Raw genomic sequence first — 26,624 nt, forward strand, 5'->3', positions numbered from 1 at the left:
TCGTACTGAAGAGGAGGGAAGCAAGGAGGGTAGATCCAAGGCTGGTTCATCTCAACAGAGCGAGCTCAAGGCGCGAGGTGGAGTCGGCTCAGCCATCCCATTGGCGCTACGGCATCTCCGGGCCGAGGGCTACCGGGAAGCTGCCAAGGCTGATCCGGGATATCTGCGAGTTTCAACCATGCAGTCCCGTGGGACGGGTGTACCTTGCCCTTAATTTGTCTGCTTCAGGGCCGCAGCCGCCAAGGGGCGAGAGTGACGGGAATTGATGACTGCCAGGCACGGGGCTCCGGGCGCGTCAAGGGAGTACAGGGGCAAGGCGATGCTGCGAGAGCGGTAGCCCCTGACCGCTCAGAGGGAAGTCTACATAGCCCCTTGGTACCACCGTCTGCCATCCTTGACTACTTATCCATCACTCCCTGTTCCCACCTCCCACCCTGCCTTCCCCACTGTCCCTACCTTTCCTGCTTCCCACCTCCACCCTCCGCCAACCATGCAGCCTTTCTTGGCTCTGCTTTCCCTTGTACTGGTGGGCGCTGTCTCAACGCAGGGCAAAGTCCACGGTGCCAAAGGGCCCGTCAAGCACAAGGCAGCTGCAGCTGCCAGCGACAATGCGCCCAAGGGCAGCGCGTCGATCACCCAGATCATCTCGACCTCGTACGACTACTCTGCCTCGCCCACGGTCGGCTACGACCCTTCCATCCTCACGATCAAGAACGTGAACATTCCATTCAGCAACAATGTCACCTATCCAGCCACATCCGTCAACGCTACTGCCAATTCTACCCTCCTGGTAGGAGTCAAGGTCCAGGAGAACCGAGTGCTGCAGAAGATGATCGGTGTGGGCTGCGGCGTGTCTGATGCCAGCAGTATCGTGCTCCAGGGCGTAAAAGACGAAGCCCCAGAGGTCTATGATCAGATCATGCAGCTTCTCTGGAGCAGAGTGAGTAAATGAATGCTTGGCGGCGTCTGTCGTGCTTGCCGCTCACCCTCGCTTGACCCTGTCGACAGGATCCCAAAATGGCCAACGGCGACGCGATCGGCGCGTCCCTGACTCAAGTACGATCACCTCTAGGTGCCAGTGACTTTGGTACTAGCGAATATTCATTTTCTAGCACGGCTGATTGCTCTCCCGATACAAATTTGACGCTCTTCAATGTAAACCAAGCGCCGAAAATGTGGGCGACGCACCGCGACATTCTGGCCATCAATTCCGATATCAACAGCTGGTACAACCCTTGGACCTCCCCTCCCTGGATGAAGAAGCCTTGCGGCTATCGAGGTGGTCAGCTTCAGGAGCAGTACGAAGAAGTCTACGCTACCTACCTCGCTCGATCAATGCATGACATTGCCAAGGTCGTTGGCAAGACCCCCTCTCACGTAGCTTTACAGGAGAGTCCGCGAAATGAACCGAAAGATTATCCTGGTCAGCTGATCGACGCTTCTCAAGCTGCTCGAGTCGCCAATTCTCTTCGTAAGAAGCTCGACGCTCAGGGGCAAAAGTCTATCGGCATCACCGCTCTCGAAGCTTCTTGGGACAGTCTCGACTATGCGCTTCAGGCCTTCGATGAGGCAGACAGCGACGCCTTCTCTGGCGTCTCCTTCCACTGCTACAGTGGGGACCCGGAGGTACAGAGAGACTTTGCCGCAAAGTACCCGGAGAAGAAGATCTACCAGACTGAGTGCACCAGGACAACCCAGGGCGGTGAAGAGTTCTGGCTCAACCTGAGGAAGAATGCACTGGCTATGCTCTTCGGAGGTGTGGGCAACGGCGCCTCGAACATCATGACCTGGAACTGTGTCCTGCAGTCGGACGACAGCGGCTTCACCACGCCTTCCCTTCCAGGAGTAAGTTGACATCATGCTGTGCTCGCCGCTACCGAGAGCCTGTCACTGATGCCCTTACATTCTTATTCCGCGCCTCAACAGACTTGCAAGAACTGCCTGGCTCCAGTCCTGGTCACTCGCCCAGCCGGTACCAAGGTCGTGTCGCAGCAGGTCAACAGCACCTCGTCCACGGGCGCCCAGGGCAGCACTACCTTCAAGCTTACCTCGGATTATGCTCTGCTTGCTCACGTCTCGCGAGCCATCCGCAACCCTCACGACAATGGCTACGGCAACGTCATTGGCGTCACCACGACCGACGAGAATCTCAAGTTCAAGACGGACGACGGCGCTCGTGTCTTCTCTCTGGCCTTTAAGAGCGTCTTGCCCAGCGGCAAGGAGAGGTACACCCTCTTGATTCTGCAGAAGGCTGACCATTACCTCACGGGCAACTTTGAGCGTGCTCAGGTCGTCGTTGGTTTCAGGAACCAGACTGCCAGCCTTGACCTGGGTGTTGGTCTGCACACCGTCGTATGGGAGGCTGACGCTCTTTGAGCGAAGAAGAGCAAGACCTCTCTATTCTTTTGCGCTGATCCTTCTACAGAGTCGCACATGTTTATCTTCACCCTTACATCTTGACTTGAACTTAAGGCACCTTGCCTCTCTGTCTACCTCACACCATTTTCATCTTTCAAGTCCAATTAATGCCTCTTGAGCGACCCCTGAAGCAGTGTCCGAATCTGTTCATGCAGCACCTCAGGGTAAGCGTCAGCCCTTAGATCAGCGTGTCACGCAGCGTGAAGGTATTCAATGACATTCTGGCGGAAAAGTACTCAAGAGAGGCTATAATACACAGCAGGTCCAATAGAACGATTAGAGCAGCGAGTCAGATATCGAGGCCGAAACTCAAACACAAGGCACGGCAATCACGCCTTTAGGCCTTTGCCTTGCTCTGTGTGTTCTGAATGTACTCCTTCCAGGTGTAGAGGTCGGGGAAGTCCTGGCGCAACGAGGGAATGTCGGCCGAGTAGCCCTTTGCGTTGAAGAACCTGAACATCTCGGAGAGGTCGAAGCCGCCGATCTTCTGTACCAGGAACCTGGGCAGTGGGATCACCCAAGGCTTGCCGCCTCCGACTTGACCGAGAGTGTCGATGACTTCCGAGTACTTCTTGTAGTCACCTGCCAGCTCGATGCGCTTGCCGATCCACTTGCTCTGAGGACCAGAGGTGAGGATCTTGGCGCTGACAGTCCCGATGTCTCGGCAGGCGATCCACTGCAGCTTGGTCTCGGTGTCCATGAGTGCCCTGAAGAAGGTGGCAGCAGCGGTGGTGCCGACGGCGGAGGCGACGGGGAAGTTGTCCATGAAGGCGACTGGGCGGAGGATAGTCCAGACCTGCTTGTTTCCATCGATGTTGGCGGTGAGGTACTCCTCAATCTGATTCTTGGAGTTGAAATGAGGAACAGATTTGGCGACGTCGGAAGAGCCAACGGAACTGAAGAGGAGGTGCTTGGCAGAGCTTGCCTTGAAGGCGTCCACGAAGGTCTTGCCCTGGACAACCTCGCCCTCCACTCCATCCTTGGAGAAGTCAGTCGCAAGGAAGGCGCCGTCTACGCCAGACAGGGCCTTGATAAGAGATTCCTTGTCGTTCAGGTTTCCCTTGACGAGGGTCACGCCTCGAGCCTTGAGAGCGCTGGCAGCGGGCGACTCAGTGTTGCGGGTGAGCGCCTTTACGGTAGGGGTGGGGCTGGTGTTGAGGAGGGCGTCGACGACGGCTCCTCCCTGCTTGCCTGTGGCACCTGCGACGAGGAATGAAGACATGGCAATGGCTGACGGTGTAGCTGGTGATACAGAGTGGTGGGTGAGAAATTGGAAGGATGGGATGGGAAGATGTCGAGGGAGGAAGAGGATTTGCGTTGATTTAAGTCTACCGGTGCAGCTCAGCGTCACCTGAACATTCGCCTTCCGCACAGATCATCCTTCTACGGCCGTATGGCGAAAACGCGGACGCGCCGGAACGGAACGGAAGCGGAGGCGGAACGCCGCCACGCCACCCTCTCACCCGAAACGCGGGCAGGAAGAGATACTGACCCCGCCTTCGCTGAGCCGCTGAGCTGGGAAGGCCTCGTCCGTGATGGACTACTGATTCGTCTGCGATAGAAATGGAGAACTCAGCTTCCAGAAGCTCGAAGGGACGCTGAAGGGAGTGCTCAGCCTGATACGAATCGGCCAAGGACGCCTGCTCCTCTCTCAGGGGCGAACGGACCCCGTGATTGGAAAGAGCTGCGAACAGGGGAAAGGAGACCAATGCTCTGAGCACCCTCCCTCGCACCCCTTTCCCTGTTGATGTATAGTTGGTAAGGGTGGCCCAGAAGATGGGCGTCAGACCTCTCCTCTCTTCGACGTCGAGCTGAGCCAGCAGTGGTGGACAGGAGCTGCAAGCTACACTTGTCGCGCTCGCTTTCACCATGCCGTCCATCGCCCTCCGTCTGCATCGCAAATCAGGTACGAGGCAATCTGGCCCCTGAGTCAATATATGAACGCCTCCGGCTCTGCCAAGGCCGGAGAGTGAGGGCAGGACCATCACAGAGGGGCGGACGTACATCGTCTCCCGGGCGTAAAGGAGGCACCAGTATTCTTCTCTTCTCCTACGCCAGGCACGCGGGCGGAGCCCCTGGCCCTGCGATACCGACTCCGGCCCAGACTTATAGCTGTGGTGCACAGCAGATACTTCCCATCTTCCCCCGACTTCAGCATCCCCCCTCCCCCTCCCCCCCGTATTTAGAGCCACTCTCCAGTCCCGTACGCCTTGACTAGCACCACATTCTTTTAGACTCCAGATACCATGGCCTCCAGTTTCAAAGGCCTGCGCGGCCTCCTCGCCCTAGCCGTAGCCCTGGCCTCTACCCACTACACTCTGGCACAGAGCAGCAATTCTGTGGTGATTGACACCATCTACTCGACGATCTACTCGCACAAGACTCCCGGAGGCATTGACCCTGGCCTTCTAGTCAAGACTTCACCCAAGATCGCCTTTGTTCCAGGCAATGCGGTCACAGAGTCCGTCAACAGTACTGATGGCGGCACAACCCCTACCGTCGTTGGAGTCAACATCGCAAGCAACAGGAACTTGCAGACCATGACCGGCGGAGGCTGTGGTGTGACCGACAGTGCCGCCATTGCGCTACAAGACTTGAAGGCCAGAGACGCGGAGGTGAGTACAGCACCGCGCCGATCTCAAGACGCGCTGGCGACTCTTGGCTCCTCGCTCACGTAGCCCTCTTTCTGCGCCATAGATCTACGACGAGATCATGGACCTCCTCTTCTCTCAAGACGATGCCGTCATCGAGAAGGGTGGTGTCGCCCTCAGCAACATCCGATCTCCGTTGGGCGCGTCCGACTTCGCCGGAGTTCTCTACTCCTACTCGGACACTACCGACTGCTCGCCTGATACTGACTTGAAGCTATTCGACATTGATAAAGCAGTCAAGATGTGGGCCACGCACAAGGACGCTCTTGCACGCAATCCCAACATCGACCACTTCTTCGCTCCTTGGTCGCCACCTGCCTGGATGAAGAAGCCCAAGGATGGGGAGAGGTGCAGCATGATCGGCGGAAGTCTCAAGCCCGAATATTATGGCGTGTTTGCCCAGTACCTGACCAAGTAAGTGACTTTTCTCGCTACTTGGGAAAGATCGTCCAGACTGATGTCTCTCTCTACCCTTCGATCCCTATCAGGTCAATGGTCGCGATCAAGGAGAAACTTGGCAAGACTCCCTATGCCCTCTCGATCCAGAATGAACCGCAGTACCTGCCTCCCAACTACCCCGGCAACAAGCTTACTCCTGCTCAAGCTGCCGAAATCGGTGATCTGACCCGAGCTGCATTGGACAAGGCTGGTCTGGACTCCGTCGGCCTTACCGCCTTCGACCACAACTGGGACGGATACCAGTGGCCCATCGACCTTCTCGACAACTCGACGTCCTACAACAGTATCTCTTGGCACTGCTACGGAGGCCAGCCTTCAAGTCAATTATTAGTTAGTAACGCCTACCCAGATTTGCCGGTTTTCATGACTGAGTGCACTGTTATTACTCAGTACAACTCTGAGCTCTGGAAGAATCTACGAACGCAAGCCATCAGGATGCTCATTGGTACCATCCAGTACGGCTCGAGCAAGTCGATCTTCTGGAACTGCGCCCTGGTCACCGACGACGATGGATTCACCACCCCCACCCTGCCCAACGTCTGCACAAACTGCAACGCCCCCATTGTCATCTACAATTCCGGTGCTGGACCGGCACCTGCCAATGGAGGCCAGCAGCTTTCTCACACCAGTACGCCTTCCACCAAGCGCGCGATCCCCGAGAACCCCCACCAGCGAGACGGCACCGTTGCTCGTCCCTTCTCCAGTGTGTCCCGTCGTCAGAACAACAACGACGGCAAGCCCTACTACAAGCTCACTTCTGACTACGTCACCCTGATGCACTTTGACCGTGCTACTCGTCCCAGGTCTGGCTCGGAGAAGAATGCTATCCGCACGGGTGTCACGACCTCTGAGCAGAAGAACAACAACGAGGATGGCGAGCGCGTACGAGTCTCTGCTTTCAAGACTCCACTCGCAGGAAACAAGCACCGTTACTCTTTGATTGTCCTCCAGAAGAACGACCATGAGCTTACTGGCAAGTATGAGAACGTCACCCTCCAGATTGGATTCGAGAACATGGTCGCCAACGTCACGCTGCCCTGCGGCCTGCACACTCTGACGTGGGTGGCCTAGTTGCGCGAAACATCCTCTCTACCATTTTACTCGTGCCCTCTCTCGCTCCGACGATAAGTGTTCGTATCAGTGTTTATTCAGCCCAAGCTCTGGCCGTACTCATCTGGTGCGGTCCTATATTTGAATCATATATCCTTGTCCCTCCTTCGCCAGCTCGTCGTACTTTGCTGCTCGTCGGAAGTGACCACTCTTTCCCCTGACTGCCGCTCAGACTCCAAACGACACTCTTCTTGCACGTCCCTCTTGATCCGCCCGTCTCTCACTTCCTCCATGAGTCCGCCCGGCCCGCAGCTTGAGTAGAGCGTCGCAGGGTCGTCTAGGCAGAGATAATCTGCTCTTTCGAGTCCACCTAGGTTGTCGAAGGAGACGCGACTGCTTTCAGTATGATAGCCAGAGAAGAGCACTCAGCATCTCCCGTCGAGGCAAAGAGGGCCTCACGCACCTTCCCATCACAGGCAACGTCTGCTGAGCTCCTCGTACCGTGAACCCATCATATCTTGCCCATTCGAGCTCTCTGCTCGTACCTCAATGATGCTGAGCGACGGCACCAGGACTATGCCAGAAGGGATGAAGACAACAGAGCCTTCGTCTGGAGATGCGATTGTTCGCAGTCGCATGTAGACGGCAAAGGTAGACGTGGTCCCGATAAGGACGAGACGATGGGTGCCCGATTCAAGGTGGCCCCTGCGCGCGCCCCGATGCCAAGTCCGCGCCATGACCTCAGCCAACGGGAAGAAGTCTCGGAGCCTTTCCGCTGCAGACGCGTACATCCCCCACTCACTCCTCAACCATAACCCGGCGACGACAAGGTTGTTGGATACCATCGCCGCTTCAGGCCCTCCGACATGCGCATCTCCATCCCCTCGATCCCTTCCTCCTCTTCTTCACGGGCGCAAGTCGACTATACCTTGGTTCAGGCCACGGATCTCCTGGCTGACTTTTTACGCAATGGCAAGGGAAAGACGATGCTCATGACGGGCGCTGGAGTGAGCGTGGATAGTGGGATTGCTCCGTATAGAGGCGAGCATGGCCATTACAGTGAGTGAGACGAGGGATCCGTAGGTGGAGATGCGATCTCTGCCTTCGGGCTTCCCGGTCTGACATCTCCCCACCTTCTCGCCTCGCAGCAATACACAAGACCTACCGCCCCATCTTCTACCCCGAATTCGTAGACCCTTCACCCAAAGGCCATGCTTTTCGGCAGCGCTACTGGTCGCGCTCCTTCCTCGGCTTCAAGCCTGTGCAGTTTGCCTCCCCCAATCCCACCCACTACTCCATTGCTGCCTTGCAGCGCATGGGCTACATACCCGAGTTCATCACACAGAACGTAGACAATCTGCATCACGCCGCCACGCCCTCACCATCTCTCGCTGCACAGAGCATCCTCGAGCTACATGGCAGTCTACAGAACATCGTCTGCGTCTCGTCTCCCACCGAGGGCTCCTTACGAGAGCGACCCAACGACCCAATCGTCCATGCACGACTGTCCGCCTCGCACCTCGTCGGCCCCCGCAAGCGCGCCAGCCCAGTACCTCACAATACCCCAACGGGGGAAGCATACCCCAACGGCTGCGGGTTCCGTGGGTCTAGGACAGCCTTCCAGGATCTTCTCGAGCAGACGAATCCCATGTGGGACGACTTTGCCAAGGAGATGCGCGCAAAGAAGACGGAGCCAAAGACGAATCCAGACGGAGATGTAGACCTGGGGAACAATGTCGATTACTCGACCTTCAAGTATCCTCCTTGTCCCAGTTGCGGTGGAGTTCTCAAGCCCGCCGTCATCTTCTTTGGAGAGTCAGTCCCGCCACTGCTCCGCGATCGGTCCTACGATTTGATCAGTAACGCTTCGTCGCTCCTCCTCGTGGGCACATCCCTCGCAACCTACTCGGCCTTTCGACTGGTCAAGCACGCCATCGAGCTCGGCAAGCCTGTGGGGATCCTCAACATTGGACCAACGCGCGCAGACGGCATCGTTGAAGCTGCTGGGGGCTGGAAGATCGATGGAGTCGGCAGCAGTCAGGTCTTGAAGGCCGTAGGGGAGAAATTAGCCAGCGAGAGGGGCTCGGGCGATTTGGTCACGCAGAGGCTGTTGAGCAGTGGAGTCATCAAGCCACTTGAGAGGAGAGGGAGAGGAGTCGTTTCGAGCTGAGACCGAGAAGATTAGAGGACAAGCAAGAGCGGACAGCAATTCTTTACTAGACCAAGCATCTGTACACTATTCATCAGCATTGGCAATCGACAAGAGCAAATCTCAAAAGGGATGCCTTTCTCTGTTTCGGATCACCAAAGAGAGCGGCAGCTCAGAAAGGGTTCACAGCCCCATGAAGTCCTCGATCTCCTTCCTGAGTTGGTCGGGCTGTAGAGGAGCGCATAAATCGCCGTCAGCAGTTGTTGCTCTGCCCTGAAGCGTGCTTCCTTTCGTCTCTCTGGCACGCTGTACTTACCACTTCCTCAGGCAGATAATGCCCTCCCTCTAGCGCCTTCGATCCTTCCTGGTCGAGATTCAGACATTTCTCACCCCACATCTGCATGACGCTTTGACGTCCGTAGAGCTTCTCAATGACCCCCCTGGTACCCCACAGCACTCTCACGCGCGCCTTTACCTTCTGGCCCTGGGCAGCAGACGTCTCGTCTGCAATCCAGTCTGACCCGCCCATGGAGGAGCAACGATAGTCCTCGCAGGTGGCTTGGACGTGGAGGGGACTTGAGAGGGTGGCTGCGTAGGACGCGAGGATCTCTGGTGGGTGGAGCGCAGTGGAGGAGCTGGAGCTGGAGGACGAGCTGGAGGGGAAACGGGAGGTCATCTTTTGCAGGTAGCCCGTCGGCTTTGCCAGGACTTGGAGTGAAGGCAAGAGAGGCGCAATGTCAGAGGTTCGGTCACAGTGGTGGTCTCTGTGTTGGGTCAAGCACTCACTCATTTCTTCTGGAAAAGGGTGTGGCTGGATGAGGAAGAACCAGTGCCAGTAGGCCTTTGCAAAGTCGGGGCCCGTCTTCTTGTACATGTCCACCGTGGGGGCAATGTCTAGGAGCATGATGTGGGTGAACAACTTGGGGAAGTCTAGACCAAGACGATGGGCGACTCGCTAAGGAGTCGCAAGGGGGAGATTCTTTATCAGTGACTGGACGCTCTTGGCCGCGCCTGAATGACTTACTCCACCGCGGTCGTGCCCTACGATTGCCCACCTGCCATCTTCCTTAGCACCTAGCGCCTTGACCACCTCTACCACATCTCTCCCCATCTCCCGCTTGGAGTACCTTTGACTCATCGCCTCGTTTGCATAGTCGCCATCGTCTTTCCTCTCAATGGGCGGGGCATCGCTCAAGCCGTGCCCCCTCAGGTCGGGTATGATGATGCGCACGTTGCGCGGGAGCAGGTGGGCCATTCGCGACCATATGAGGGCGGATTGGGGGTGACCATGGAGGAGAAGGAGGTTGGAAATCTGTGTGTCGGTCTGCGATTCATTCGATGGTTCTCGCCATATGACATGAAGGGAGAGGTCGAGGGTGGGGTCGTCCTTGTGCTGTGGTACTCGCACTCTTTGGCGCTTGAAGCCGTGCTCGAGGAAGTGGCTGTACAGAGAGTCGTCGATGTTGGGCTTGTGGTCAGACGAGGAGGAGAAGTCTGTGGTCATGACTGGGTCTGTAGAAGAAGACGATGAAGGAGGAGGAGATGTTGATGGTGGCAGATCTGGAACATCGTCTGTGGTGGCTGTGGGGTTGGGGTGCGGAAGCGGGGGTGGAGGCGCAAATGGGCCGGGCGTTGGTTGGGCTTGGCTGGGACGGCGTGCCTGAGCCACTCGACTCTGCGTGCGCCTGTCTTCGGGGCGGCCCTGCCTGCAGCGCGAGATAGCAACGACGACGATAGTCGTCTCCCCTCTACGCCTCATCCCATCCTCCCCGCCGTAGACCCTCGCTGCCGCAGCCTCGTCCAAGGATGAGTCTCCCCTCTTCTCCGCAGAGGCTCAGTAGGGGGACCTCCTTTGGTCGCACCTCAGCCTCTCCCCCGCCTCTGGATCATCATCGTCATCAGCGCGGCTCCTCTTCTCCGGGCTATCCAGGCACTCATGCCTTTCCCTACGCCGCATCCGAGTCTGTCGCAGACCTCACCCTGCTAGCAGACCTCATCGACTCACGCTCTGGCTGGTGTGAGGGTCAACGTCAAAGTGAAGAGCAGATTGAGGAGCAGTGCCAGGGCAAGCCTCGGGCCATCCGCAACGCTCTCCGCTCCTACTATGAGAATCTCAACTACGTCCTCGATGGCATGCGGCAGGCAGACGTAGTCGTCGAGTCGCAGTTTCCAGCCGAAGTCATGAGGCGATTTGGTACCGTCGAAGAAGTACAGCAAGTCAAGGGCAAGCCGAACAAGCGCAGTAGGCGCAATCCTGCCTACCCTACGCCCAGCAGTACTCCCCGGCGCTCCCACACGCAATTCCTCCATCTCCTCTCCACCAGTGCCGTCAGCTCGGGCGGCCGAGGATATTCGAACCTATCTCACACCGACGGCTACTCCTCGGAAGAAGAAGAAGGAGCAGAGGGAGGGCCCTCCAGCGCCGATGCGCCCACCGATCGAAGGAGGAGACCACGCCGCCGCCCGCTCAAGAAGAGCATCCAAGACCTCGAGAGTGGGACACGGAGACCTTCGAGCTCTGTTCTCAACCTTGCCAGCCTGTGGGGATTCACGCGTCCAAACCCCACAGCTCCCGTCAACACCGACGAAGAGAGTGGCTTTGACTCTGACTCGGAACCTGAGCCAGAGGGGGCCGGCCCTGGTCAAAAGAAGGCAGGGGAGAGGAGCGGGCTGATTGATCGTGGTCGCAAGAGGGAATACGGTACCAATAAAGGCACTGCTAGGACTACTCCTTCCTCGGCAATTGTTCGGGAACGGACCTCAGATGCTGGCAAAGAAATCACTTCTGTGGAAAATCCAGAACCAGGGTCTGCCGAAGGCTCGCTAGATCGAGCGCTCAGTGAGCAGAGGCAGCAGCGTAAAGTCAAGCAGGACGTCAGGAAGGATGCCATCATGAAGGCAGGCCATCACCCCGAAGCCAGCGGCAGCACAACCACTGCCGTTGCTTCGGAGGATAATGAAGAGCGGGACCGGCTGACAGCCTTGCCGCCGGGTGGAAAGCGGGAGAGGGACAGACTGGAGCTGCGTAGAGCTGTGCCAGGGTGGGAGGAGCAAGAGGAAGGCGAGGAGAAATCGGTGCAATTTGCCATTAACAGTGAGTCACAAGATCAAGACTAGTATGATAGGCAAGGGCGCAGTAGGAAGACTCAGGCTGTGCCATACTCTTCTCCCTCCTCCCCCAGTCAATTTGTTCATCAATGTCCTCCTGCTGGCAGGAAAGGCAGTCGCCGTCCTCTCCTCCTCCTCCGTCTCCCTCCTCGCCTCCCTCGTCGATTCTGCACTGGACCTCCTCTCGACCCTGATCATCTTCTGCGCCTCAAAGCTCGTCGCCTTCAAATCCTCCGAGTCTTACTTCAAGTACCCTCGTGGCAAGAAGAACTTTGAACCCCTAGGAGTCGTCATCTTCTCCGTCTTGATGATTGCCAGTTTCGTCCAAGTCTTGGTGGAGAGTTGTGAGAGGTTAAGAGGGGTCTTGATGGGAAGACCAACGGAAGGGGGGAGTCAGGCATTACCTTGGATTGGTATCGTGTTCATGCTGGCGACAATTGTCGTCAAGGCCATCATGTGGTTCCTCTACAACAAGAGCAAGAGCGCTGGGGTGAGGGCGGTGGCACAAGGTGAGAAGCATCGTCCAGCATGAGCAGCTCTTGTTCCTTGCTGACTCGCGTCCATCCTATCTCTGCCCCTCTTCAGACTCGCAAAATGACGTCGTCTTCAACATTTTTTCCCTCACCTTTCCCTTCCTCGGAGCGCAGCTAGGCTGGCCGGCACTGGATCCCATCGGAGGTATCATCCTGTGAGCGGAGCGTTGCACCTCTTGACACGCCTGAGACGATAGACGCGCAGTAGCTCACCAGTCCTTGTCCTTCGTCCCTTCAGTTCGCTCTACATCATCTCCGAATGGCTCTCCACCCTAATCGAAATGACCACCAAGCTCTCCGGCGCCCGCGCCTCGCCCTCGGAGCTAGCCCGCGTCCTCTACCTCATCACCCGCTTCAAATCGGTCAAGTCCATCTCTGCATGCGAAATGTATTATGCAGGAGAAGACTTCATCGTCGAGGCAGACGTGGTGCTGCCAGTGGAAATGGCACTGAAGCAGGCGCATGACCTAGGGGAAATTGTCAATTATTGCGTAGAGACGCTGCCCAGCGTGGAACGAGCTTATGTGCACTTGGACTATAATACTCAGGGGATGTGAGTTGCTCAAGGAGCTTTAGAGGAAGGATAGGAGCTAAGCATTACTGACCGGTCCACTCCTCTGCTTCGCCTTCGACAGCCCTGCTCACATTAGTGCTCGAGGATGATGGAGCACAGGGGTCTATGAGCAGCAGCCGCAGCGTCTATTGGTGTCCAGGGCCAGCGTACAGGAATCATATAGAGTACATTGGTCCTTTAATCGAGTCTCGCCGTCTGCTTTGTATGATGCTGCAGTACATTCTCACTCATCAGATTGTCACCATAGTGAACCGAGCGGCCATCTTATAGGCGCAGTCTCATTTCTCAGTCTCATTTCTCAGCAGCTCTAGCGCCCCTCACCTCGACCAGCCTGCCCATACCCTTGCTCGCCACTCCCGCCCTCTGTCTCCCAGTGACCATGACCCAGACTCCCTCAAGCAGCCAGGCCATTGCATTCACCCACCCGTAGAAGATCATCGGGATGATCCCCATCATCAGATTCCCACCGATACCGCGCCTCTCAATCGTGTCCCAGAGCTCGTACCGCGCTACCTCTGGTGCAATCTCGCTCTTCCATGGTCCAAGAAGACGGTAGAAGGGCGTAAAGGCAGCTCCTAGACAGTAGATTGCCAGGACGAAAAGACCATGCTCGCGAGCGAGGGCAAGCAGCGCCGGATCTGACTTCATGTCTCGTGCGAGCTGGGAAGAATAGGCAGAGTGGTCTACGCCATAGGTGATTCTTGCTCCGGGGGCTTGGAGAAGTCGATAGTGGGGTGGGGTGACTGGAATACCAATGCGCTTGGCCAAGACGAGAGTCCAGAGCTGCGATTGCAGTTCGGCGATCGGTGGGATACCACCGACGCCTGGTCTGACGAAGCCTAGAAAGGCGACGGATGGGTCGGTGGATGAGAAGAGGTCACGGACGTCTGCTTGGTTGGGCAATGGGTAGTCCTCTGCTAGGAAGGGAAACGACTGCCGATACCCAGTAGCGTAGATGGCAACGTCTGGCTTGAAGTTTCTGCCTCTCATCCTGAGGTCTTCCTTTCGACCGTTGCGAGTGAATTCGACGACGCCGTCTGCCCGCAAATGGTGCGGGAATGGAGCAAGGTCGATGTGTGTCTCGTCCTCCGAGTAGTCGGGTGGGTCCAAGTAGCGTGCAAAGGACTCTGCAAGCCAGTGGCGCTTCTTGTAGCCTCGATTGAGGTAAGGCATGGCCTTGGCGGACTTGTTGAGGAAGACGTAGGCTCGACCTAGACGCTCTGGAGGCAGCTCACCCACCCACTGAGAGCACCCTGCCTGTGTGCCGGTGAGGACCCAGAGGACTCTCTTGAGACCAAAGTCTGAGACGAACCAGCGCAGACGGGAAGAGGCTACCCAAGGATGGACCCATGCGGTCTGGAAAGACAGCGAGAACGTAAAATATATGTCAGATATCTGTAGCTAAGTCTCGCCTCACTTGGATACACTCACCTCGAACAAATTGCTGATCAAGCCATCGATCGGCAGCTTGCCCTCGAACTTTACGCCCATGACGACGAAATCGCTGAGTACGGCGGGGAAGCTCAAGAAGCCGCCTCTAGTGCACATGACAATTTCCTTGGCGCCATTCTTGACTGCCAGGTATCCCATGTCCATTCCTGTCTCACCTGTGCCCATGATGAGGACACGCTGGTCATTGAAGATCTGTGGATCCTTGAATTGCGACGAGTGGAGAGAAAGTATGCGAGACTGGGGTCCAGAAAGATTGTCTTGAGATGGCGCAGAGTCGTCGTCGACTCGCTCGGCGACCTTCTTGGCAGTGTCCCTCTTGCTGGCCAATCGGTCACTGTAGACGTCTCCCTGTATCAGTGGCGGGAAACCTGGGATCTCCGGTACACTGGCTTCGACGTGCAGTCCAGTGCAGAGCGCTAGAGCATCGTACCACTCGCTGCCCTTCTCTCCCGTCTTGAGATCTTCCCACGTCAAGATGTGATTGCCTTCTTCCCCCTCCTTGGCTCTCCTGATTTGCACAACTCTGGTGTTCATCCTCCATTTCCGTGAGCGGGTGGGCAGCTTGAAGTGGTGCACATAGGCTTCTAAGTATTCACAGTACTCGTCCAGAGTCAGGTGGTCCGTGTGGCTCAGCGGCATACGGAAGTCAGAGTAGGATGTGAGCTGCTTAGAAGAGACGAGCGTTGATGTTGGGTACGAGCGGTAGCCTGGCAATTGAGACGAACTGAAGGCGTTGTAAGCGGTGGAGTGGGAGCATATGCGGATCAGAAAGCACTCACGGAAAGTCCCGCCGACTCTATCCTCCTGCTCGTACAAGTCCACTGCTACATCAAAGGCGGGTCCCCCATCAGAAGCTGCCTTTGAGGATCCTGCGACGCCATCGCTGGCCCAGCGATCTGCGCCATCGAGGAGCGTCTTTACTGCGACGAGCGCGCTTGGCCCACCGCCGATGACTGCAACTCGTAGAGCAGATGAAGAAGGTGCCCGCCTGTGAGATGCGGGCCTAGGCGGTGCAAAGTATTGAACCATTGCTGTGGTTGGTGAGTGCTGCACCGTTGGTCTGTGGGTACGGCTTTGCGGGAAGGATGACCTGATTGATTGGCCCTGATCGGCGCCTGCAGGTCCCGACGCGGAAAGGGCGGCGTGGCGTCGGCTTGCCCGGCATGCGGACGCCGATCGGGGCGGACTAAAGCTTCTTAGCGTCACCTTCCGGGATCGTACATTGGGCAACCACTCCTCCTCTACCTTCCTCCTCCCCCTCCTCCCCATGACCCTGTGCACAGCAGCCATAATCAGACATGACCGGTGAAGATCATCGAGGTGAACCCAGCCAGGGCGCTGCGACGTCCTCGACGCCTACCTCATCGCTCCCAGCCTCCTCGCCTGAGCAGGTGCAGATGCTCTCGCCCGCCTCGACTGTAATCTTCAGTCCCGATGCCCTTGCTGGTCGCTCAAACTCTGCTGCATCTCCGCGAGGCAGGAGGGGGCGACCTCACCCGCAGTTCAGCCAGCTAGATCGTCAAGAGTCCCAGCTCGTCGTCGGCAGTGGAGGCCCCGCCTTGCTGCCCTTTGTGGGAAAGAGGGGGGCCACGCTACCCAGTGCGCCTGCACGAGACTGGGAAGATGGAGTTACCTCGGCAACGCTGCGGTCCTTTCCTCCCAAGGAGACAGTCAGGAGTCATAGCAGGGATGGCGGCCCGTCTCGAAGCAGAAGCAGGCCGGCGCGACGGTCTATGGGGGATGGAGATGGAGTCAATACGCCTGCTTCTGAGCCTGAAGGTCATCGTCCGCCTGCCAGGATCGACTCAATGAGGGCCGCCTTTGCACGGAATAGGAGACGTTCAGGCACTTACTCCCAGGACGTATCGGGAGCAGGCACCCCCTCTGTACTTGCAGGAGAGGGTGCGACGACGCCCGCGGCCACAGGCAGCTCCACTCCTGGAAAGGGGCCCGCTAAGACGGCCAAAGCATTGGCCTCGAGGCTGGCGCCGACTCGACTTGCGGATTTGCACATCTCCCGCCCTGGACTGTCCATTCTCCCCACTGTGCATTTCCCGGGGCAAGGCTCTGGCAAAGAGTCGGAATTCCTCCAGGAGGCGCCCATCTGGTCCCGCTTGCCTTGGAAGTGGCTCTACCTCGTCTACTTTGGCCTTTCGGTGGGGCTCATCTTCCTGCCTTGGTTCGCATTGACCTCTATCCCACCACAATGGCGAGCTAGGTCTACTTGGACGTGGAAGCGCTCAACATTGGTTCGGCTCTTTCGTCACGGGACACGTCTTACCTTTCGCACCCATACTTCCCTCTCGAGAGACACGAGCAAAGCAGTACCTCACTCCAAGACGCTGCGATGTAAATTCGTTTGGATCGACGCAACTCCAGGGGAAGACATTCGTGGTGAGCTCAAGCGCGCCATGGACTCGCAGCAGATTCCCTCCACGCGCACCTGTGGGTTCTGGTATGGTGAACCCCTCAAAGAAGAAGAGACTAAGCAACAGTCTGCGGAACCAATGCCTCGTGATGATGCATCCCCAGCTTCGCATTCTCTGTCCTCCTCAGGAGTTGGTAGGCGGGCTGGTGCTGATGAGAAGGTCGTCTATCACCTCCACGGAGGTGCCTACTGGATCGGCACTGCTCACGAAGATGATGTGACGGCAGCGGTCAATACCGAGGTGCTGCGCTACCTGGCTCAGCTCTACGAGAATGGGGAGTCCAAGGCCACGCTTGCCAATCGCTGTACCAGGTCACTCTCATTGGACTACAGACTATCAGTGCCATGTCGTCCTGACATTGGAAGCTATCCTGCCGCATTACTCGATGCAGTAGCTGGCTACCTGTACCTCGTCAGAACCTGTGGCTTCAAGGAGAGCAATATCATCGTTGCAGGTGATTCTGCAGGTGGCAATTTGGCACTGGCGCTATGCCGGTATCTGCAAGACGAAAAGGTGGCAGGAGTGCCTGGGAGGTAAGTCTAACGAAATGTACCGAGCTGTGCTGGTTTCGCACAAGGCTGACTCCACTCTTCCGCATCTGGTACAGCCTTCTGCTTCTCTCGCCTTGGGGAGATATCTCACGATCTCATGCTGGCCCTCTCACCTGCCCGAATCTATTTGCCACGACCTACACCAATCGCGATGCAGATATCATCAGTACCTCGGTGGCGTTCCGCAACACGGCAGTAAGCGCTTTCATGGGCAACTTGCCTGCCTCAGAAGCATACCACAATCCCTACCTGTCCTCCTGCTCCCTCCAGCTTGCTCACGAGCGAGGAGGAGACGGGCCCGATTGGGGTTTCGAAGGGTTGCCTCGTCGGACTTACCTCGCTACCGGATCGGCTGAGATCTCGAATGACCAGCATCTGACCCTCGCCCACAGGATGGCGGCGGGTAGTAAACGAAGAGTGCCCATCTACACAGGAGATCGACTGAGTGAAGGTGCCGACGTCTATGAGATGGCTGCGCGGTTACAGTACCCTCGACCAGACACCCATCAGGTTACCCTTTGGCCAAGTGCGGTACCCACGCCCAACCCTCAGGAGTCTCAAGCCAACGAAATTCAAGGGGCCTCCTCCCAATTTGCAACCTTTGAAGCGGGTGGTGCTCTCGAGAAGCAGGAGAAGCAGATCAAATCCCCATCCTCAACACCAGCGCCCGCAAAAGGCAGAATCCTCCATCCAGAGAAGGAAGACTCGCAGCAAGAGAACAGTACAGTGGCCGGTGTGCCGCAGGATCCTACCTCGCCGGTCGCTAGCAACGAGAGAACTTCATCTGCGATGACGAGAATTCCGGACGATCATTCTTCGCCCAAAGGGGAAAGCGCTGAAGCAGCCGACGGCGTCAAAACTGCTGACTTTGCTCCAACTTCGCCAGCACCACCCGCCCCTCCACGACGTCCTACCAACACCCGGCAAGGCACATCCAGAAGGTCTACCCGCCGGCCCGGCGTCGTCCCTCTGTCGCTAGGAGCAGCCTTTGCCCGCGCACAGTCACAATCGCACTTCCATACACCCGCACAGACCCCCGGCGGGGTAGCGCCGGCTCTACCAGCCACGCCGCTAGCTGGTACCCCTTTCGAGTCGGGCTTCTACTTTGCCGGGGATCACCAGCCGCCAGCAGCATTGAGTGAAGAGCAGGGTTCGGGCCTTCGTAATGGCTTTGTGAATTCGGCTGGCAGTCCAGAGGAGCAAACCGAGGCGGAACAAGCAGCGCTTGCGCTCGAGAGTGAAAGCGAGGCATCTGATGCAGAGCAGGAGTACTTTGCCGTTGGAGGAGAAGACAGAACGGTTCATCTTGATGAGGTCAGAGATGCCGTGCACGACTTTTTGCTATGTGAGTACAAAAAAGAAAGCCAGCCATAGGTAATGAGCGTTCGGACTGACTGCTCCCGCCTGGCACCTCTTCTCACCCTCAGTCCCTTGGCATGAACCAGAAAGAGGACAATGCTGGCGAAGAATAGCAAAGTGGATTGACGAGGCCTAGTGCTCGAGGGCCCGCATTTGTATTATAAGAGAGGGGATGCGTCGGCACTTCTATTTTACACAATTGATACTTTTCCTGCTAATTTACTCTCTAGGGTCAAACCAGACCTTGACTCCGCTCACACCCTTCTTGTTAAGGTCCAATGCCTTCTGCAGACCCTTCTCTAGACCTCCATCCACCTTCTGTGTGCGGTTGGGCTTGAAGAGACCCTTGCCCACCCAGCCTTCATTACCCGAGACGGCCTTGACAAAGGGGTGGCTCACATGGTGGAGGGCCGGTGAGGAGCCCATGCCGAGAATAGCCTTGCGCGTGACATTGTTCTCAAACTCGTCCCGAGGAGGAATGACACTGACATAGTGGCTTACATGGTCTGTCCCCTTGTGTCTCTGCTCCAAAATTGAGGTACCCTGCTTGAGCGTCTCCTCGCTACCGATGGCGTCGTATACACCGTTCATAGGTAGGTCACCAGCAATCTTGAGGAAATCTTGTGCAGTTGAGGAGCGGTCCACTACATCCGTGGCGCCGAGAGCCTTGAGGTGGTCTGTGTGGCTGGAGGATGAGGTGGTGATGATCTTGCTGAAGCCGGAGAGGCGGGCAAATTGGATGGCGCTGGTGAGGATTGACACGGAGGGCAGGGAGTCAGTATCAGGCCGAAGCCGAAGTAAGCATGTGGGTTGCGTCCTACTCACTATTGTCCTACACTCGAGCTTCCTCCCAGGATGACCAAAGCCTGGCCCTTTCCAGCTTCGTTGCCTCCCTTATCCCAAGGAGCCGGCTTGACCTCGAATCCACCGCTCTTGTCGTATAGACCCACCAGGGCAGCCATGCTGGCCAGCTGAACTCCACTGCCCTCTCCGTCGTTCATATTGTCGGGCGTCTTGCTCACGAGGGCCTCCTCCATGACGGCATACTCCTGAAAGGTGCAACCATCGCTACTGCCTAGCGTACCCTGGAAGAAGACTCGGTCGCCCACCGAGAGGGACTTGACGCCATCTCCTACCTTGGACACAATACCAGCCGCATCACTTCCAAGAATAGCAGGGAACTTGGCAGGGAAACCGCCGTCGGCAATCTTCCAGTCGACGGGGTTGATGGCGGATGCGGTAATTTGGATGAGGACTTGGGAAGAGGTGGGCTGAGGAGTGGGCACCTGCTTCACCTCGTAAGGCTTGTTGGCAGCGGGATGAACGGCAGCGCGATGAGTCGACATTGTTGTGATGAGTGATTGATAGAGAGTAGTGTGTGATGGGTTCAACGTATCCGTCGTCGTGGTGAAGAGGTTGGGATGCGCTATGTGTTCCACTTAGAAGAATATTCTCCAAGACTGCAAAAGTCTCGGGGATTAGAGTCGCCCGCGTCTCCACATGACGTGCTCCACCTCCGCACGGACATAAGGCACTCAGTTCTACAGCAATCTGTGAAGGTGCTGTAAAGGGTCGGCATCTCAGGGAGATAGACGATGAGAATAATGTTCTATTAGGTTGAGAGGCAGCAAGAATTGTTACAAGGCATGCACGAAAGAGATGGGATGAGACGCAAGAGCGCTAGATCTAGTGGTGCGAGATGAGTCTAGACAGAGCTGAGAAGGTCTCGGATGGACTCTTCCAAGGTTCGGAAGGGACGACCAAGCAACTCTTCCGAGCGCTTGGTATCCGCCTTGCTGTTGTCCTCATTCCCCCACTCGGGCTTGGTAGAGACAGGGGCATTTGGGTCGACGGCCTTGATCGTCTCAAGCATCGAGTTGATGGTGTAACGATCGGCGAAGGCCAGCAGCCGCTCGTTTCCGACCTTTTCGTTGAACAGTGCGATGGAGTGGAGCTCGGCGACGTCCCGGACATCAATGGCAAATTGTGGACCCAGCCCCTCGAGGAAGCTTTGGTCTCCCTTTGCCGACTTCAAGATCCCGCCGCCAGTACTGGAAGGCTCAACTCCGGGCAGGAATGGACCGACGTTGAGGTTTGGGTTGACACTCGTGGCGACAAATTGCGGCTTCTTCTCCTTGACAAAGTCCCAAACCGTTCGCTCTGAGAGTACCTTGCTGGCACCATAGACGGAAAATCCCGTTGGCTTGTCCTTGATCAGCTCTAGTGCTTCGTCGTTCCAACCATTGCTATCGAACAGGCGTGTTTCCTTGCCATTGACATTCGGGAAGCCAATAGCGACCGAGGAGGAAGTGAAAACGAAGCGCCGGATCGAAGAAGTCTTGGCCATGGACTCGAGGAGAGACTTGTAGATCTTCACAATGGGGTCGATGACTTGCTTGGGGTCATCGCTGAAGGTGACGTCGGAAGCAACGTGAGCGACGCCTTGCACACCCTTGCAAGCTTCATCGAAAGCGTTTGGAGCGGAAAAGTCCTTGATCAGGACTGTCTCGATCGAGTCGGCAGCAGAGGCGCCATGCACTTTCTTCAATGCCTCGTATACGCGGGCAGCCTTCTCCTCATTGCGCACAACCAGCTTGATCTTAGCTCCGTGAGCCAAAATATCGCTTGCCACATGGCCACCGACGTAGCCTGTATGTTCGAGGAGACACGAGTAGGTAGGATAGTGGCCGACGAAGGCGAGGTGGGCGAATGTTAGCTGAATGCTACTCTACCGCTCGTGTCCCACGCAACGACTTACCCGTGGAACCAGTGACCAGAACAGTGTCTCCCTTGTTGATTGCTGCCATTTTGATTGTTGTCGTTGGATAAAGAAGGTAATGATGTCTTTGGGAAGGTATACAAGACTCCAGATTGCCTCTCTGGGGCTGAATCTTCCGTCTGACCAATTGCACCTCCACCTCAGCTGGACCCTATGTCCGACGGCCTCGGCCCTAATCTCGCGGCAGAGCCCTGTGGTGCGTTCTTCCCCTGCCGCGATACTGTCCCCAAGACGTGTATCTCACATCGCCAAGCGAGACGACTATGTCACCCTGACCGGCGGTATCAACACAGCCTACAGCAATGCTGCTCTCGAGTCGACTTCCTACCTCACCTACAAGGTATCGTTTTTGGAAGCTTGCAACCAGCCGACGCCTTGCGCCACCCTTCTTCTGTATCTCGTCTGATTGTCACCCCATTCCTGCTTTCATAATAATTCGAAGATTTGTTCTGCTTCAGGAAGGTCAGGGTGAGATGCTCCTCGACAGCTTTGGAGCACTTGTGACCGTCTCAATGGCCATCAATGTGTGTTCTCGGAGCCAACAGCCCTTCGCTTCAGTCCCATTTAAGTGTATGCGCAAAGCCACACGCCTTCAGCCACATCCCGATTCAGCCTCCGCCCTTCTGGGGCCTCGCCTGGCAGTCAGCTTATGGGGTACTCAATTGTCTGGCCCATTGACGTCTTTATTGATGCTACGAAGCTGAAGAGCGGACAAGTTCGAAGAACGAGTCGTCGCAATGCAGACCGTAGCACGACTTGAACACTCCTGATCAGACCTCACAACGCTGTACGCACACACAATGGTCAAAGTCATCGTTGGCCTGATGGGTAGTTCCGTCGCCCAGAGCGGCTCCACCTTGTCCACTCCTGCTGGAATGCGAGAGCTTCTGGACGTCTGTAGGCGCTTTGGAGTTCAAGAGCTCGATGTGAGTCCCGTGTCACCTCCTCCGAGATGCAGAACCACCGCTTCATGGTAGCGTCTGCGACTGACCTTTGTCATTCCCTCCTCCATCCACTCTCCGCATGCTTCTCCCGGTAGACGGCCAGAGTGTACTCGAGTGGCCGGTCAGAAGAGCTCATCGGCGAGGTGGGTGCTCAGCAATGGTTCAAGATCTCCACCAAGGCACCAGGTTTCAGTCCAGGATCTCTACAGCACGACCAGGTCATTGCAAATTGCGATGCCTCACTGGCTGCCTTACGGCAAGACCAAGTGGACATCTTTTACATTCACGGTCCAGACTCTGGAACGCCGATCAGTGAAGTGGCACAGGCTTTCATTGAACTCCATCGCAGAGGCAGCTATCAGCGCTTCGGCGTTTCCAATGTTTCTCCTACAGTCGTCGAAGAACTCCATACCCTGTGCGCCGAAGCTGGCTCTGCAGTGCCTAGTGTCTATCAAGGGGCATATTCTCCAGTGCATCGAACCATGGAGAAAGAGCTCCTCCCGCGTCTCCGCAAGCTCGGCGTCGCTTTCTACGCCTGGGGTCCCCTAGCCGGCGGACTCTTGGCAAAGCCCATCGATCAAATCATGAATCCGGAGAAGGGTTCTCGGTACGAGGCCATGAGGGCTCAACTTGGTCCTCTCTACCTCAGACCTGAAGTCTTGGAACCTCTCAAAGTGTTGACGGCAAAGTGTCAGGAGCAGAGTATTCCTCTAGCTGAGGCTACTCTTCGGTGGCACATGCACCACTCCGCCCTGGGAGACAATGACGGGATCATCTTGGGAGCTTCGACTGCTAGTCAGTTGGAAGCGGGCCTCAAGGCCTGTCAGGGTGGACCACTATCTTCGCAGCTCATCGACGCATTCGAGACGCTGTGGCAGGCAATTGCACCCTCGTCTTCGTTTGCCTGGCTGCCATGAGCAGATACGCTGTGAAGACCAGACTGTCCTCCTGTGGCTGATGTGCAATGGTATCTTCAATCTCGTCTACATCGCGTCTGATCTCCATCACTGACAGGCTGCCTGCCCTTCTTGGACACATATTCAGCGAGCCTGTATGATGACTCGTTTGTCTTGTATGACGCCGGACGCTGTAGGCTGACGCGCGCCTGGTCCATCGCGCCTGGCTTCGTCCGTCTGTTGGCGCCCGTGCATGCGTGGGGCGGCCGCTTTCCGTGTCCGACACCTCCTGTAGCCTTCGTATCGCTCTTACCATCACTTCGCCTCTCGTTGATCCTCCTCAACCTCCTTCACCTGTAGCGGCCACAGATGACTCTAGCCCGTCTGCCAAGCCGTAGGTCGACAGCTGCACTGCTCATCATTTACACGCCCGGCAGTGCCCTCTGACAGCGGCCTCACAAGTGTCCACCGTCCGCATGACAGAGACAGACAGACCGAAGCAACCCATGGCTTCGCCAGCAGGCGCACATGGCAGCGGAGGCTCTACGCTAGCCAATACAAAACTTACAAAGCGTCAGACGGAGGCCCTTGGCCGAGTGCCGTGCAAGTTCTTTCGCTCGGCGGGAGGATGTTCAGCTGGAGAAGCCTGTCCTTTTGCTCATATTCCTGCTGGAGCAGGGGCAGGCAGCAATGATGGCGGTAGTGGAGCTGATGCAGCTGGAGGGAAAGCTGTCTGTGAATACTTTCTCAAGGGAAATTGTAGATATGGAGCCAAGTGTCTACTCGCTCATGTCAGAGAAGGAGAGCCATTGAGCGTGCGTATCTTGCTGGACGAGACCGGAAGCCCACAGACCCTGTAGCTGGTAGTCCATCAGCGGTGAGCTGACACTCTTGACATCCTTCACCTTTGTTGTCGCAGATGGATCGCAAAAACAAGAGAGGAGCGCAAGCAGGTGCGAGGACCGCATCGAATGGACAACACCAGGGACCAGTGCATCAGCAGCAACCGCCTTTCTACAGGGGCAACAGCTCCAGAATCACAGGACAGCACGAGCAGCCTTCGCACCCACACGATCTTCGCCTTGCGCAACCTTCCTCGTCGAATGTCCACAGCTCACTGCAACGATCCATACCGGTCCCTTCACTACCTCATATCCACCACACCAGCGCACAGTCGTCTATGCCTTTCGCCCCATCACGCATAGACGACTTCGCTTTTGGATTGCCTGACGATCTTGGTCCTGCAGCTCCACCTTTTGGAGCCGCGCTGCCACCGCCGCTGTCCCAAGATCTCTCTTCACGGAATGTCAGCTTTTCTCCCGGGTTCGTTGGCAGCCCTCCGACGGCTGGACCCTTTGGGTCGAGTCCCTTCAGCAATGGTCAGAGTGTCTTCTTCTCTAGTAGTCAGGACGCAGATAGAGTAGGAATTCGCTCTTTGATGCGGCCGTCTTCGTATACGCCAGGCGGAGCGATGAGTGAGCAGACTTCCTATCTCGGCATCCCACAGAGCTCGTCGAGTCGCAGCCTGACCGCTCAAGATCATTCTATACGAGGACGACTGTATGCAGGGCACGAAGAGTTGGATCTGGACGAGGACGGTCACAATGAAGAAGACTTCCTACCGTCTAGCCTGAGCGACCTCTTGACGCCTGCTGAACTGGAAAGGAGGCGCAGGAATGTGGAAGCTACTGCCGACGGACGACCGGAACAAGATACCAGTGTACACCAGAGTCCTTCGCGCGCAGTTTGGGGATCGGCGCAAGCGGGTCGATCCACACCCTTTGATGGACAGGAACTGCTCGGCAGGTCAGATAGTCAACGCTTGACAGCGGGCGCGGATTCTTCGGGAGGCATCAGCTCTTCACCGAGCAGGGGCCATCTGGCTAACGTCTCGGCGCCATCGTCCGTCAGCGTTGGCAACAAGGCTTGGACCCCAACGCCCCAGCAGCGAATCAATTCACGGTCCGATGTTAAAGTAGGCTTCGACCGATTTCAAGACCTACGCTCGCAAGCCTCTATTAGCCACGCTCCCGGGCAAAGTCTACCTCGAGGCCTGGCCGCTGGGTTGAGTCGCCTGCATCTCACTTCGCCGGAGCGGAGCCAGGGCGACAGCGGCGTGTCCCAAGTCTCTGCGAGGCCTCCAGAAGGCTCTGCACCACCTGGTCGCGACCAGACTCTATCTCCCTCGCAACGATCCACTCCGAGCCATGCGGGATTTGGACCGATTGGCTCTTTGCGCAACAATGCATCCTCACCCTTGTCGCAAGGTCCTGATTCGACGCTGGATGTGCACGATCTCGGTCCCACGGCCCCATCGAGCCTGCTGCCACATCGAGCTCCTGGCGGATTCCAGTCCCGCTTCGACTTTTCCTCGGAGCGTAGCTCGGTGGATAGCTCGGACAAAAAGGGCGGCGAGGTATCAGACAGCTCGCGACCTGGGCGTGAGGCGCTCTCGAATGGCTTGACCTCGTCGTCCTCCAGCGCCAGAGCGGGCAAGACGTCCTCCTCTTCTCCTTCTGGTCTAGCGGCATCAGGCTCACCATCCGCACTCGGTACCCTCAGAACCTGGACTACGGGAGAGCAAAGCGGCATGAAAAAGGGCAGCGGCACCGGTGCTATCACTAGCACTCTGTCATTCGGAGCGACGACTAGTCCTGCGTTTGTAGGCGCGGGGAGCAGCGATCAGGAGCATGGTCGGCGAGGCGAAGAAGACGGCGAGGAAGTTGGTGTATTTGAATTGGAGTAGCGGTGTGTGTGGGCAGGCAAGCTCAAGTAACATTGCAGCGGATGATGAGATGTGTCTGTACAGTAGGGTGTCAATTTTCATCGGCTCGCAAATGCCAATACTGTACGCCACGGAGCAGGCAAAAGGATACTATCGATGCGATCTATATGCAGCGTTTTGGCCGCCCTTGCTTGCTCCATGATCTGAGCTTTCTAGGTTTACCTTTATTACTGAAAGCGTGTACCTCATTCTGAACTCGCACAAGTCTTAGCATGCATCGTGTACCCCTCGAGCATCTCATCTTCGTACCCCATCTAGAGCTGACGAGGGGGGAGACAAGAGGCGATACGAGGAATGAAGCCGCGGCTGGTAGCAGCTTCCTCCCCTGCAGCGCCCCGGGCGGCCATTGACGGCTAATCTCGCATCTCGCCGCGCCTGGTTCGGTGGCCCCCCACAGATTAGCTGCACGCACCCACGCACGCACGCACAGGGCAAGTGAGTAGTCTGAGTCTTGAGTCTTAGCCGAGGTTCGAAGGAGAGGCCTACA

The 26,624-nt window shown here is 56.9% G+C and overlaps 12 protein-coding genes across 12 annotated transcripts; 7 read left to right on the plus strand and 5 right to left on the minus strand.

Moving 5' to 3' along the window:
• Positions 1-490: 490 nt before the first annotated feature.
• BCV69DRAFT_299337 (glycoside hydrolase) lies at positions 491-2,376 on the plus strand (the record flags this gene model as incomplete). Its single annotated transcript, XM_025494319.1, has 3 exons — positions 491-940; positions 1,009-1,845; positions 1,927-2,376. The coding sequence occupies 3 exons, from the start codon at positions 491-493 to the stop codon at positions 2,374-2,376; spliced, it is 1,737 nt and encodes a 578-aa protein (XP_025347351.1).
• Positions 2,377-2,474: 98 nt separating this feature from the next.
• Positions 2,475-3,745, minus strand: BCV69DRAFT_283074 (NAD(P)-binding protein). The gene has a single exon (XM_025492578.1). It carries the CDS (start codon positions 3,638-3,640, stop codon positions 2,756-2,758), a length of 885 nt encoding a protein of 294 aa, XP_025347352.1. The 5' UTR covers positions 3,641-3,745; the 3' UTR covers positions 2,475-2,755.
• Positions 3,746-4,544: 799 nt separating this feature from the next.
• BCV69DRAFT_202301 (glycoside hydrolase) lies at positions 4,545-6,824 on the plus strand. Its single transcript, XM_025489690.1, has 3 exons — positions 4,545-5,033; positions 5,116-5,483; positions 5,558-6,824. Exons 1-3 carry the CDS (start codon positions 4,665-4,667, stop codon positions 6,597-6,599), a joined length of 1,779 nt encoding a protein of 592 aa, XP_025347353.1. The 5' UTR covers positions 4,545-4,664; the 3' UTR covers positions 6,600-6,824.
• A 546-nt stretch (positions 6,825-7,370) lies between these two features.
• On the plus strand, positions 7,371-9,169 carry BCV69DRAFT_312804 (DHS-like NAD/FAD-binding domain-containing protein). Its single transcript, XM_025494971.1, has 2 exons — positions 7,371-7,637; positions 7,727-9,169. Exons 1-2 carry the CDS (start codon positions 7,445-7,447, stop codon positions 8,746-8,748), a joined length of 1,215 nt encoding a protein of 404 aa, XP_025347354.1. The 5' UTR covers positions 7,371-7,444; the 3' UTR covers positions 8,749-9,169.
• Positions 8,911-10,231, minus strand: BCV69DRAFT_299341 (alpha/beta-hydrolase; the record flags this gene model as incomplete). Its single annotated transcript, XM_025494320.1, has 4 exons — positions 8,911-8,955; positions 9,044-9,435; positions 9,514-9,682; positions 9,752-10,231. 4 exons carry the CDS (start codon positions 10,229-10,231, stop codon positions 8,911-8,913), a joined length of 1,086 nt encoding a protein of 361 aa, XP_025347355.1.
• A 302-nt stretch (positions 10,232-10,533) lies between these two features.
• On the plus strand, positions 10,534-13,235 carry BCV69DRAFT_312806 (hypothetical protein; the record flags this gene model as incomplete). Its single annotated transcript, XM_025494972.1, has 5 exons — positions 10,534-11,821; positions 11,910-12,344; positions 12,421-12,523; positions 12,607-12,921; positions 13,004-13,235. 5 exons carry the CDS (start codon positions 10,534-10,536, stop codon positions 13,029-13,031), a joined length of 2,169 nt encoding a protein of 722 aa, XP_025347356.1. The 3' UTR covers positions 13,032-13,235.
• Positions 13,027-15,471, minus strand: BCV69DRAFT_293972 (hypothetical protein). The gene is made up of 3 exons (XM_025493854.1): positions 15,174-15,471; positions 14,374-15,101; positions 13,027-14,298 (listed from the first exon to the last, which is right to left on the minus strand). Exons 1-3 carry the CDS (start codon positions 15,421-15,423, stop codon positions 13,234-13,236), a joined length of 2,043 nt encoding a protein of 680 aa, XP_025347357.1. The 5' UTR covers positions 15,424-15,471; the 3' UTR covers positions 13,027-13,233.
• Positions 15,472-15,610: 139 nt separating this feature from the next.
• BCV69DRAFT_312808 (hypothetical protein) lies at positions 15,611-18,956 on the plus strand. Its single transcript, XM_025494973.1, has 3 exons — positions 15,611-17,356; positions 17,431-18,719; positions 18,802-18,956. Exons 1-3 carry the CDS (start codon positions 15,693-15,695, stop codon positions 18,867-18,869), a joined length of 3,021 nt encoding a protein of 1,006 aa, XP_025347358.1. The 5' UTR covers positions 15,611-15,692; the 3' UTR covers positions 18,870-18,956.
• Positions 18,847-20,165, minus strand: BCV69DRAFT_283079 (GroES-like protein). Its single transcript, XM_025492579.1, has 2 exons — positions 19,559-20,165; positions 18,847-19,478 (listed from the first exon to the last, which is right to left on the minus strand). Exons 1-2 carry the CDS (start codon positions 20,077-20,079, stop codon positions 18,953-18,955), a joined length of 1,047 nt encoding a protein of 348 aa, XP_025347359.1. The 5' UTR covers positions 20,080-20,165; the 3' UTR covers positions 18,847-18,952.
• Positions 20,166-20,324: 159 nt separating this feature from the next.
• Positions 20,325-22,033, minus strand: BCV69DRAFT_270609 (NAD(P)-binding protein). Its single transcript, XM_025490930.1, has 2 exons — positions 21,492-22,033; positions 20,325-21,382 (listed from the first exon to the last, which is right to left on the minus strand). Exons 1-2 carry the CDS (start codon positions 21,538-21,540, stop codon positions 20,439-20,441), a joined length of 993 nt encoding a protein of 330 aa, XP_025347360.1. The 5' UTR covers positions 21,541-22,033; the 3' UTR covers positions 20,325-20,438.
• Positions 22,034-22,298: 265 nt separating this feature from the next.
• BCV69DRAFT_293976 (Aldo/keto reductase) lies at positions 22,299-23,373 on the plus strand (the record flags this gene model as incomplete). The annotated part of the gene is made up of 2 exons (XM_025493855.1): positions 22,299-22,438; positions 22,552-23,373. Exons 1-2 carry the CDS (start codon positions 22,313-22,315, stop codon positions 23,371-23,373), a joined length of 948 nt encoding a protein of 315 aa, XP_025347361.1. The 5' UTR covers positions 22,299-22,312.
• Positions 23,374-23,642: 269 nt separating this feature from the next.
• Positions 23,643-26,378, plus strand: BCV69DRAFT_312812 (hypothetical protein). Its single transcript, XM_025494974.1, has 2 exons — positions 23,643-24,167; positions 24,272-26,378. The coding sequence occupies exons 1-2, from the start codon at positions 23,829-23,831 to the stop codon at positions 26,096-26,098; spliced, it is 2,166 nt and encodes a 721-aa protein (XP_025347362.1). The 5' UTR covers positions 23,643-23,828; the 3' UTR covers positions 26,099-26,378.
• The last annotated feature ends 246 nt before the right edge of the window (positions 26,379-26,624 follow it).

The sequence above is a fragment of the Pseudomicrostroma glucosiphilum genome (genome assembly GCF_003144135.1).
Source record: "Pseudomicrostroma glucosiphilum strain MCA 4718 unplaced genomic scaffold BCV69scaffold_8, whole genome shotgun sequence".
NCBI lineage: Eukaryota > Fungi > Basidiomycota > Exobasidiomycetes > Microstromatales > Microstromataceae > Microstroma > Microstroma glucosiphilum.

Excerpts from the sequence above, each read along its gene's own strand:
- BCV69DRAFT_283074 (XM_025492578.1), bottom strand. The coding sequence starts at position 3,640 with ATGTCTTCATTCCTCGTCGCAGGTGCCACAGGCAAGCAGGGAGGAGCC.
- BCV69DRAFT_202301 (XM_025489690.1), top strand. The coding sequence starts at position 4,665 with ATGGCCTCCAGTTTCAAAGGCCTGCGCGGCCTCCTCGCCCTAGCCGTA. Across the intron at positions 5,034-5,115 it reads TGAAGGCCAGAGACGCGGAG|ATCTACGACGAGATCATGGA; the intron begins GTGAGTACAGCA and ends TCTGCGCCATAG. Across the intron at positions 5,484-5,557 it reads TTTGCCCAGTACCTGACCAA|GTCAATGGTCGCGATCAAGG; the intron begins GTAAGTGACTTT and ends GATCCCTATCAG.
- BCV69DRAFT_312804 (XM_025494971.1), top strand. The coding sequence starts at position 7,445 with ATGCGCATCTCCATCCCCTCGATCCCTTCCTCCTCTTCTTCACGGGCG. Across the intron at positions 7,638-7,726 it reads AGGCGAGCATGGCCATTACA|CAATACACAAGACCTACCGC; the intron begins GTGAGTGAGACG and ends CTCGCCTCGCAG.
- BCV69DRAFT_293972 (XM_025493854.1), bottom strand. The coding sequence starts at position 15,423 with ATGGTTCAATACTTTGCACCGCCTAGGCCCGCATCTCACAGGCGGGCA. Across the intron at positions 15,102-15,173 it reads TAGAGTCGGCGGGACTTTCC|GCTACCGCTCGTACCCAACA; the intron begins GTGAGTGCTTTC and ends CTCAATTGCCAG. Across the intron at positions 14,299-14,373 it reads TGATCAGCAATTTGTTCGAG|ACCGCATGGGTCCATCCTTG; the intron begins GTGAGTGTATCC and ends CTGTCTTTCCAG.
- BCV69DRAFT_312808 (XM_025494973.1), top strand. The coding sequence starts at position 15,693 with ATGACCGGTGAAGATCATCGAGGTGAACCCAGCCAGGGCGCTGCGACG. Across the intron at positions 17,357-17,430 it reads GTGGCAGGAGTGCCTGGGAG|CCTTCTGCTTCTCTCGCCTT; the intron begins GTAAGTCTAACG and ends CATCTGGTACAG. Across the intron at positions 18,720-18,801 it reads CGTGCACGACTTTTTGCTAT|TCCCTTGGCATGAACCAGAA; the intron begins GTGAGTACAAAA and ends TCTCACCCTCAG.
- BCV69DRAFT_283079 (XM_025492579.1), bottom strand. The coding sequence starts at position 20,079 with ATGTCGACTCATCGCGCTGCCGTTCATCCCGCTGCCAACAAGCCTTAC. Across the intron at positions 19,479-19,558 it reads AGCTCGAGTGTAGGACAATA|CGCCATCCAATTTGCCCGCC; the intron begins GTGAGTAGGACG and ends AATCCTCACCAG.
- BCV69DRAFT_270609 (XM_025490930.1), bottom strand. The coding sequence starts at position 21,540 with ATGGCAGCAATCAACAAGGGAGACACTGTTCTGGTCACTGGTTCCACG. Across the intron at positions 21,383-21,491 it reads TCTGGTCACTGGTTCCACGG|GCTACGTCGGTGGCCATGTG; the intron begins GTAAGTCGTTGC and ends TCGAACATACAG.
- BCV69DRAFT_312812 (XM_025494974.1), top strand. The coding sequence starts at position 23,829 with ATGACAGAGACAGACAGACCGAAGCAACCCATGGCTTCGCCAGCAGGC. Across the intron at positions 24,168-24,271 it reads GAGAAGGAGAGCCATTGAGC|ATGGATCGCAAAAACAAGAG; the intron begins GTGCGTATCTTG and ends TTGTTGTCGCAG.